General features: G+C 34.2%; 1 protein-coding gene across 1 annotated transcript; it reads right to left on the bottom strand.

The window, feature by feature from the left end:
• Positions 1-4,996: 4,996 nt before the first annotated feature.
• LOC128512068 (NACHT, LRR and PYD domains-containing protein 1b allele 5-like) lies at positions 4,997-10,828 on the bottom strand. Its single transcript, XM_053485198.1, has 8 exons — positions 10,792-10,828; positions 9,324-9,400; positions 8,846-9,057; positions 8,253-8,509; positions 7,998-8,120; positions 7,742-7,883; positions 6,538-6,573; positions 4,997-5,532 (listed from the first exon to the last, which is right to left on the bottom strand). Exons 1-8 carry the CDS (start codon positions 10,819-10,821, stop codon positions 5,258-5,260), a joined length of 1,152 nt encoding a protein of 383 aa, XP_053341173.1. The 5' UTR covers positions 10,822-10,828; the 3' UTR covers positions 4,997-5,257.
• Between the last annotated feature and the right edge of the window lie 392 nt (positions 10,829-11,220).

An 11,220-nucleotide genomic window follows, 5' to 3' on the forward strand; every position in this document is an offset into this window, starting at 1 on the left:
TTCAACATTCAACATTCCTCATGGCTAACAAGAGGCGACAGAAGCAGTAATTCTGAAACATTTGCAGGAATCCATGACAAAGCGTGGTCACTGTGTGCATTCTTCACAAATGTGGCTTATATGGGAGGGCTGCAAAATCGAATGTGCTTTGCAAAAATGCACTTTAAAGATTCTAAGGCTAAATTAAAGAAATTGTAATGGTCAGATCAGAACAGCTGACCAACCAAATAACAGCATTCCTATAGTAAACATAGAGGTAGTGATGTCCTGTTATGTTTGTGTTTCTCTGCAGCACGGCCTGAATAACATGTCAGGATAGTACACTCAAAAAAATGAACATGGCTACCTGTTACATGTACTAAAATGTAATATGTGTTTTGTACATAATAATTTCATGTTTCCAAGATAAACATGAATAAATTATGTTGTATTTACATGAAATTCAACAACTTAACATGTATTAGATTTAATCATGTTGAGATAAACCAAAGAGATCTTGTCACTATGAAAACCGGAAATAGCAAAACCGGAAATATCGCGAGAAGACATCGCGAGAAGAGAACACAGCGTGTTGAGAAGACAAACGTTTGGTGGGCGTGTGGAAAAGGTAAGCAGGAATTAATTCCCATCTTTCTAAATAGAAACGAAATACTGAACATAAATGTCACCTGCTGTTTAGCGATGTTTAGTCACGTTATTTTGGTTTATTTAAGCTATTCCTTGTATTTTTAATCACACTTAAAATACCGACGGTTATATGCGCGTGCTTAATCTGCGGTTCGGTTCTGGTTTCGGTCTGTTCTCATGAGTTGTGAAGCGAGAGGAAGAAAGTATAAATATTGTTCATTTGATAAATTAAGTATCATGAATTTTAATTGAATCTATCTCTGTATTTTTTCACAGGAGTTTGTGAGTGAAAGTGTCCTGTCTGCATCTGACTTCAGGAGTTTCCTGACCAACCGTCTCTAACGGTCATATTTAAAAGTCATAACGGACAGTTATAAAGTACAAAACTTTCTGTTGGTGTTAAATTTTTTTCTTTGATTAATACTTATTTGTGGTGTTTTATGTTTTTTGTACATCTTTTTAAATTAAGACTTCATTTGTAAGTTGCTGCTGGTGTAAAATAAAAATCTCTGTTTTATCCTGTTTGTCTTATGCTTCCTTCCTTCACAGAATTCTGTTGACCAGGGCTTGAAATTTAAATTTACTTGAGTTAGATCAACTTAATTTACAACTGAGAAATGTGTTGTACCAACGCTATACATTTATGTTAACAGTATTAAATTATGTTGGACGCAGCTGTAGTAAATAAGTTAAATGAACCTAATAAAATTAATTTGACTGAACCTAAGAACATTAAGTTGGGCCAACAAAATTGCTTAACGCTGAAAGAAAGCCATTAAATCAGGTGGAAATTCTTTCCATAATTTAATTACGTTCATTCAACAAGTTATTTTTTTGAGTGTAGGAATATAGGAGCAAAATACTGTCGAATTCTTGAGAAAAATCTGCTGTCCTCTGCCTGAAAGTTGTCAACAGGGAGAAGGTTTATCTTCCAACATGACCCAAAGCACACAGCAAAACTGACCAAACAGTGGTTAAAGGAAAAAAATGTGAATGTCTTTGCAGAGTCAGAGCCCAGACTTAAACCCCAATGAAAATCTATATAATGACTTGAACACTGCAGTCTACAAACTGTCTCCTTCAAATTGATCTCAAATTGAGTAGTTCTGGAAAGAAGAGTGGGCAAATATTGCAAAGTCTAGATGTGCAAAACTTTGTGTTCCAACGAGAAGGTGATTAACTTCACCTTATTGAGGTAAGTCATTTCAAGAGTGTGTGCATGTGTGTGTGTGCGTGTATGTGCTAAAACAAAAACTGTATCTGTCATCAGTATTTCTTTTCTATACCCCATATACTGTAAGACACATTTACTAAGTGTCAGTCTTTATAATTATTAGAGAGTTATTTACTTACCCATCGGGTAGGTACTGTGAAAAACAAAAGAGAACTATAATATTAGATTAAATAAAAGGAGAACAACTTGTGATTCACAGTCAGAAGAGCTGTTAAACAAAGCTACAAATCTACACATAACAACAGATAGTAAAGCTTAATCAACAGTTTATTAATGTAAACCATTCTATACTTCAGGATTGTGTTTTCTTAGTCCAAGTAAACATATTTCTAATAAACTGATAAATAAAACAATCTACATGAAGTGAAAATGCGTTGTGAGCATTACCATATTTTATTCACATGTCTATCTATTTCAGGGAAATTAAAAACAAGTCCTACAGTCTTCCATAAATGTCCATGTCTCCATGTTACACAGAAGTGCTGGATTAATTTAAATTATAAGCAGTTTAATTTTAATCCTGCACTCTCTTTTCAACACTCTGCTCCAGCTTAGTCTTTCTCATCTGTCAATCATCTACTTTTTTCAAATTATAATCTGCTCCTTTGCTGATGAAGCGCATTGCACTTATTAAAGTGATATTAAGCCAATCTCTAAATGATGTGTTTAATGTACTGAGATGAGAAGAACAGATGATGATGTAGAGTTTATGCAGTGTGGAGTTCACGAACCTTTACCTCTCATCTCTACTGTAATCTCCTCTGTTCTGTCTCCATCAGTGACCTGACACAGGTAATGTCCATCATCTGACTCTGTACAGTCTCTCAGCTGTAAGGAGACGTTTCCTCTCTCCAGCTCCTGAGTGAACAGACTCACTCTGCCCTCGTAACTTCTCCCCTCTGTCACCTGTCTGTTCTTATAGACACAAACACAGTCTGTCTCCTTAAACCACCGGATCTCCATGTTAACAGCACTGATTTCAGGAGACAGACGACACGAGAGAGTCACAGCAGAGGGATTATACTCCTCTGTACCACTGGGAAAAATGAGTTTAAACTTATCTGTGTAGAAAACACACACACACACACACACACACACACACACACACACACACACACACACACACATTCCTCCTGTTTTAAACCATGATAGCAGCTGCTGTGTTTCCAAAATTTCCAAAGTCCAGAATTACTTTCATTTCACTTTCAAAGCCACACCCCCTCACCACTGATAACCAGCCCCTGTGCTCAGCATTATTATTTCTTAATTATGCATGTATACCATATATAATAATAATAAGAAGAAGAAGAAGAGGAAGAAGAAGAATGCAGTCACATTATCTCTCATTTTCCTGGCCTTTAAAAGCAGATTTTCCAGTCCAGTCTTCCATGTTTTGTCTTGTCTTGTCTTATTCTGTCTTTCTTTATCTGCTTTTATCCACAAGAGCAGAGCCAACTCACAGACTAAACATGAGACTTATGCAATCACTCGTCTTCACACGCTCTCATGCCACACATGTAATTTCTCATAATTTTATTTTTAAAGCTATTTTCTGTGGAATACGTGAGAAAGCTCACTGAGCTCCAGCCTCAAGTCAGCTATAAATGGCTTTACACAGGTGTAATGTGGCCGAAAAGCTCTGACACAACGCTCTGCACCACTTTTTCTTGAAGAAGTGAAAATAAATAATATTCATGTAATCTGTTCAAAATAATACACATTTACAGCTGCATGAAGGCATCAATCACACACAAAAGAAGGGATAATAATTGTAACAGTCATAATAGTGCTGAACAGATCAACAGATAAATCAACAGTCAAATGCATTTACAGACTGCAGCAAAGTCTGACAAAAAAAAGCCAATAACAGTTTATTACCCAAAGAGGGAAATGCAGTTTGTGCATGTGATTATTTACAGTGACATTAAAATATTAAAATATTTATATTAAGCTTAATAATGAGGCTTTTTTATATTCATAAAACACATAAAATATAAAGTATATTGCACTGTGTGTGTGTGTGTGCGTGTGTGCGTGTGTGCGTGCGTGCGTATATGTGTGAGAGAGAAAGATCTGGTCTTTTTTTCTTTTCTTCTTCTCTTTTTTTTGTATTAAAAAAAGGAAAAGTGTGTTGATTCTTCTTTGACTGGACCTTATCTCCATTCATTTGAATTAGCAAACATTCTCTTTGTTCCATTCAACCTGCATGACTGTTGCATTGCATGTAATGTTGCATGTTACATGCAGAAAAAATGGCCTTATTTTCACAATCTTACTTTAAGCCCTTTTGAAAAGTTGACAGTCCTGTTTATTGCACCCACACTTTTACACACACTTGGTGCATTCTGATCGACTTGAACTTCCCTGAGAAATATACTGCACAGGGTTAATGGGGTTAGTTATCATTTTAAAAATTCAAAAACAGGAAAACAAAACAAAATGACAGCAGGATCAAGCATATGTATCTCATAGTATACTTATTTAGTCTTTATTGAATACATGTTGGAAAAACATAAGGCTGATAAATGTAACAACACCAAAAAATTCATATACTGAAGATAATTATTTAACATAATCAAAACATTTCAAACATTTTCAGGTCTGTATGTCAATCGAAGATAAAAACATAGATGACATGGTTGCTTTTTATAAATGTATTATATATAATACATTTATATTTATTATATATAAAAAAAATTATAAAATTAATATTATAATAATATATTATAAATTTATATATTTTAAACATTTTATAAAATATAATTAACAGTTAATATAATATGTTACGTTGGATCTTATACTTTTACATGCCGCTGATGTAAAACAGCAGATTTGTTTTGATACATAATAAAGTTAATAAAGTAAATAACCAATCCAAGAGAAATTATATTTGTTTAATGTGGTATAACACCAACTAGAATTTAAGTGAAAAAACAAACTTTTATTTATTTTATGGGAAAAAACAACAACTTTAAGTTAGATAATGCTAACTACAGTATACAAAAACAAAGAAAGAAAACTTAATTAAAAAAAGTTAATGCTCATCAATTATTTGACCTGGAAAAAAAATAAATGGGAAAAATTAATTAAGCATATTGATTTTATTTTTCATTTGTACAATGCACACATTTCAATAAAGTTTTTGATCGTTCTAGTTCAGATAATGAGAATAAAAAAATGCAACATAGAAGATACAGTATGTCCTTATGAGATACCAGCATAATATCAAACTGCTGAAGAGCAAAATATTAGAATATATGCATTTGCTATGCTCTGAATACAAATTATTATCATTAATACCAAGTCTTAAAAGCAAGATAGGAAAGACAATAAATTACAAAAATAAAAAAGTACTTAAAAAAATTTAATGTGCCACTACAAAGTGTGCATGGTCTGCTATGTTAGACTCGAACCAGACTCCAAATCATCCACTAGACCTGGCATTTTGTTTCTAAGTATTTTGTAGACTTCTTCTTTCACAGCTTTTCCTCCTGAGTTGAGAACTGTATACAAATCTCTCATTTGCTGTTGCGAGGTTAATGACGGTACATTAATTTTATTGTACATTTCATCACTTATCATGTTTTTGCTCTTTAGACAGTCAGCTATCTCCACTACTGATGAAACTTTCTGAATCAGCATTTTTCTGTGATGATCCATAAAGTTAGCACCTAAAAAAAAAAACAAAAAAAAAACATGTAAGAATTGCATTAAAGTCATGTTATTAATTTTTCTAATGGAAGTTGAAGTAGAAGGACCCAGATATCCTTCTATAACCCAGAAGTGTGTCGGTTCCCCATGTGTCTGGGTATGCTCTTGAGTTGATGGATGGCATCCTGGGGATCTCCTCCAGACCTGGCTCAAGGCATCAGTGAGCTCATGGAACAGTCTGTGGTGGGACTTATTGGACTTTGATGCATGTAATGTCCTATACTGTAGGTGCTTGATTGGATGTAGGTCAGTGGAACGTGAGGGCCAGTCAATGGTATTATTGCCTTTGACATCCAGGAACTGCCTACACACCCTGGACACATTATGCTGGGCATTGTCCTGCACTAAGAGGAACCCAGGGCCCCTTGGGCTGGCTAAAGGTTTGGAGAACCTTGTAATGCTTGGACATACAGTTCTGTGTGGCTTTCCCCAGACCAACTTTGACCCAGGCTGATACCAGTCATGCTTAATGATGTTACAGGCAGCACAAAATTCACCATGGTGTTTCCAGACTCTCACATGTGCTCAGTGTGAACCTTTTATCATTTGTAAAGAAAACAGGGCACAAGGGGTGGATTCTGGTGAATAGCAATCAAAATTCTTGAGTAAACAATGTCTTGCATTTGTGTGTACGAATGTGCCATCTTGGAGTAAGTAGACTACAGTATCTGTGCAACCTGATTGGGCTGCAGGTAATGCCTCATGCTACTACAGTAGTAGTGAAAAGCACACTAACAAAACACAAAACTTGAGAAGAGTCAGTCAGAAGGTAAAACTGGTTTACTAAACTGGTGTTGTAATGTGATGATTAAGTGTTATTTTATTAAGTGATTATTTATTTATTTATTTATTTATTTATTTATTAATTGAGCAGTTCAGTTACTATGTTAAGACAAAGTCCAAGACTGTTGCAACTTTTTTTTTTCCAGTGGGTGAGATGAAAGTAAAATATATTGCAGCCTTACCTGTTGCATCTAATTTGGGTGAGGCTGCCTCTGTATCTGATGTAACAAAACAAAATAAACCATTTATTCAGTAACCAGTAGTAGGGCTTTAGGTATGTTAACTTAATAATCAATATACACAATATCCTGAAATGAAATACTGCATGAAATGTTATTTATATCAATATTTTGATGTTGATTTTAATGGACACTGTTATATTTATAGGTCAAAAGTCACAATGTGTAAAATATTATTTTGAGTGTGTTATGCTTTGTTCTGCATAGTCTTTATAGCCCAACAAGTCTTCTTTCCAAAATAAAGAAAATTCAACAATCCCCAAGCAAATTTATTTCTCTCTATCACAGACGACCCCACTAGAAAACAAATTTATCAGAGCAAGTTGCCCTCTTGTTATTAAGGTTATGTGTACATTTATATTATTGTGTAACTTCTATTTTTTTTATAAACCTTGTATTGTTACTGAAACAATTAAAGGACCTACAGTGGAACCTTGGATTACAAGCATACATCGTTCCAGAAGCAAGCTCATATTCCAAAACACCTGTAAACCAAATCGATTTTTCTCATGAGAAATAATGAACACTCAAATTATTGTTCCACAGCCCAAAAAAATAAATACATAAAAATAATTAGCACAAAATATAAAGCACTAAATACAAATAAAACTAATTAACCTGCACTTTACCTTTCTAAAAAAAATCAAAAATAAATCCTGACAGACAAGTGTTTCTTGTGTGCGCAGGCACTGTGTATGGGTGTATGTGTGAATCTAAAGTAAGCTTCCCTCCCCCCCTTCTCTTCTTACACAGTTACCCTTCCTCCACTCTTTTCACACAAGTGTGCACACACAACGAAAAACTGTTTAATCGGAAAAATAATCAAGAAATCTCTCTAATGACACTTGATTGAATGACACACTAGCAGAAAGAATCGAGACAGAGCAGTGTTTCTGTGTAGAAAGAGTGTGTGTGTGCATGTCTGTGTGTTTGTGAAGGCAAAATTAGGAGTGGTGTGTGTGTGTGTGTGTGTGTGTGTGTGGCCAATCACGCACGCGCACACAGACACAAACAACAGGTTAAGAGTTGAGCAGAGAGAAAAAATGTAAATTTACATGTTCTGTAGTATGTTTTAACCAGGGAATGAAACACACATGCTGAACATGCACACACTCATACAGATGATTAAAAAAAAAACAACACTTACCTGTGATCAAGACCAGACGAGACCACACCTCCTTCTCATCTTCATTCAAAAGACCCAAAGTGATTCTATTAACATTGGTATTAAAAAACACTTCAAATGTAGGGTGATAGTTGGGCCCATAGTCAGGTTTAAACTTCTCAAACTAAGGAAACAGGTAATGAAAGAATATTTTAGAATGAATGAATAAGGTCAACAATGTTTTTTAGGAACTAAAGTGAGATTTTTGTATAACGGTACAGTATGACCTGTCGCTTACCTCTGGTTGGATTGTAATCTCAAGATCAGTATTTTTAGAAAGAGGCCAGTATTTATTACCAGGGCTCAGTTCACATGTGGCGCTCGTTTCAATGTATGTGTCGGACTCATGCTGTTTTCGTACCTTTGGGGGAAAACTAAATTAAATGGTATTCAATTTAAATTGCAAAAAGAGTGTACTACGAATAAACAATTTAGGCTTGTGAAAATTGTGTCTTGTTAAGGATAATAAGAAATATTCTTTAAAGAACATTACCTCGTCAACCGGTATGTTGCCTGGCAAAAGGTGCATGTGCAGTTTATTCAACTTGTGCTTACTATTTAGCTTTTTATAGAACAGTAGAACTTGGGCTTCGATAGGATAAGCTTGAAATATCAGTGCTCTTAAGAGACCAAACAGGGAGAGACTGTGAACGTCTATGACGATATGTGTGTTTGTTACTTTTAGTGGCTCAATGATCTCCACATTACCACCAGTGACATGAGCCACAGTCAGTGTTACATCATCTGTACCTGAAACATATAAACGAGCAGTATTTTAGTGAAGAGCAACAAACAAAAATTTGATATTTCCCTCTAGCATTTACAATGAAAGCTCTGATGTACTGGATTTACTGTTAGATGCATTTTGGCATAATTAAGTGATAAAAACATGAAAACTTCATCTTACAACTACAGTACAGAATAAAATACATGTTCAGGTTATTTTACAAGAATGTTATTTAAAAATTACTCATACAGGACACAATATTATTAAAAAAAAATTTTTTGTCATATTTAAGTCACGTTAAATACACCACTGCAAACTGGCATAGAGCATTTATAAAAGTAAGCCATGATTCAACTTACGGGTCTCACAATGGGGAAGATGCAGACTCTTGATTAAACCTTCATGGCAGTTGATACTGTACAGAGGTCCTGCAGGCTCCTTTTGACCCAATCCATCCAACGGACAGTTGTCCCAGGACACTATTTTGTACAGCACTTCCCCTTCTCCTTCCATTACAAACATAAGGTTGGTCAATTTGCACATAAACTGACCAGCATGAGGGCACAGAAACCTGAACATAGTATGGAAATAATAAAAATTTAATGTGCTGCTATGATATTGTCAGCAATCAAGAGTTTGTATGTAGAGATGAAAAAATATATATAATTATGTATTTTGTCATGCATTATTGAGTGTATTTTTTCCCCTGTAATTTATTCTACTCGCCTGCTGGGTACTATGAATAAAATCATAAAAGTCTGAACATATCTGCTTCTCCTGGATGCCTGGCACTGATTTGTATTGTACATACTTACGATGTAAAACAAACCACATCACCTATACTCATCTGTAGTCTTATCCTCAGCACATTTTTCAACCAATTCTGGAATGAACACTTCCATGTCTGGTGAGGGCTACAGGTATTAATCAGAGACAAGAGAAATGGACAACAGACATTGTATATGAAATGAAACAAAAATTATTGCAAACTGATAAAAAATGTGCATGTTTTCTTTGAGTCACAAAAGTAATAAAAAGCACACACTTGCAGTACAGAAATTATGTCAAAATTATTAACTTTACCCCACACAGTTGGACAATGGACAGATCAGGCTGCAGTTTGTGGTCATTTATAAATGCAATTTATCATCAATGAAAGTGTTGACTGAGGTTATTATAACATATTACTAACTTTTGAGGCTGTATTTTTGTAGTAGGTCACTGGCAATGTTTTTTTTTAATCTTAAAATAACTTTTTTTTTTTTTTTACATATAAAGATTGTTAAACTTTAAAAAACATTAAACATAATATTAAACCTCCAGCTTATTCCAGCAATGCAAGATTCACCTCGACCTCTTATCACTGTTAGATTTACTTCAGTAGTTGACAACAATGCCTCATCAGCAGAGGTGGAAAGAGTAATAAAATGTTGTACTTAAGTAAAAGTACTGTTACTTTACTGAAATTTTACTAAAGTAAAAGTCTAGTTACCCTTATAAAAATTTACTCAAGTAAAAGTAAAAAGTAGCTCATTAAAAATTTACTCAGACTAAAAGTTACTGAGTTACTTTTTTTTTAGCAGGGGGGGTGGGATGCGGGATGGAACACCCTTGCATAATAAATCTGTTTCCTTTGTTGTGCTTGAAATCGAAGTGGTCGCTTAAATATGACAAGGGGTTTGCTTCATAAGACTTTGTTGGCATTTCACTTTCAGCTGTGTCTGCATTACTGGCATCTGTTTTGCCCGTCCCCATCGTTCTTGTGAATTTAGCGCGTTTGTTCTCCACATTTATCAATCAATCAGTGCAGTGGTTTCCAGGGTGCAATTTTTTTTCCTTCCCTGTTGTATTATTTTTTATTTTCATTCATTTATTTTTTACTCTGTAGTGAATATGATTTAAAATGTAGTGAAGTACAATACTTTAAACAAAACATACTTAAGGAAAAGTAAAATTACAGATTTTAAAAACTACTTTAAAATGTAGAAGTACACAAAAAATCTACTCAATTATAGTAATGCAAGTAAATGTAATTCATTACTTTCCACCTCTGCTCATCAGGTAAGTAACATCTGATCAAGCATCATCTGACTACATGTTAGTCTGTGATACCATAAACTCATAACATAGTTCAAAAGTCCCAATGCAGAACAAGTGAGTAGAACCTGACAGCAAAAGCAAGAGCTTCCTGCGTATCATCGCGTATCGAAGATGTGATCAAAAAGATGGATCAAAGTGTGTGTGTGTGTGTGTGTGTGAGTGTGTGTGTACTGTAAATGGGGTAAGAAAATTTAGTCAAACTTACATAAACAGTTTCAGTTGTCAAGTTATTCATCAGCCCCAGGAATAGATCGTCACACTGAATCGATACAACTAATTTAAACTTATGTAAAATAAACATAAACATTGTATATACTGTACAGTAGTGGACAAAAGGTTTTGGTGTGAGAATTATAATTACTAACCCACCATGCAACCTCAATCAGATTTATCCAATGAGAAATGTGAAAAAGGTGTTTGAATTATTAGTTTTATACAATTATTTTGTAAAAAATGTTTACTCACCCGATAAACAGGGGGCGCTTTGTATAGATAATACAGACAAAAATGCATTATTCATAAATTTTTTTTTTTTAAATATTTGTTTAATTATGTATAGTTATTTTCTGTGAATTAACTGTTTTATAGATTTGTTTTAGCTACTATCTGTAGCTATTTTCAAAAAGGTAATTTT

Source organism: Clarias gariepinus, chromosome 24, assembly GCF_024256425.1.
Source record: "Clarias gariepinus isolate MV-2021 ecotype Netherlands chromosome 24, CGAR_prim_01v2, whole genome shotgun sequence".
Taxonomy (NCBI): domain Eukaryota; kingdom Metazoa; phylum Chordata; class Actinopteri; order Siluriformes; family Clariidae; genus Clarias; species Clarias gariepinus.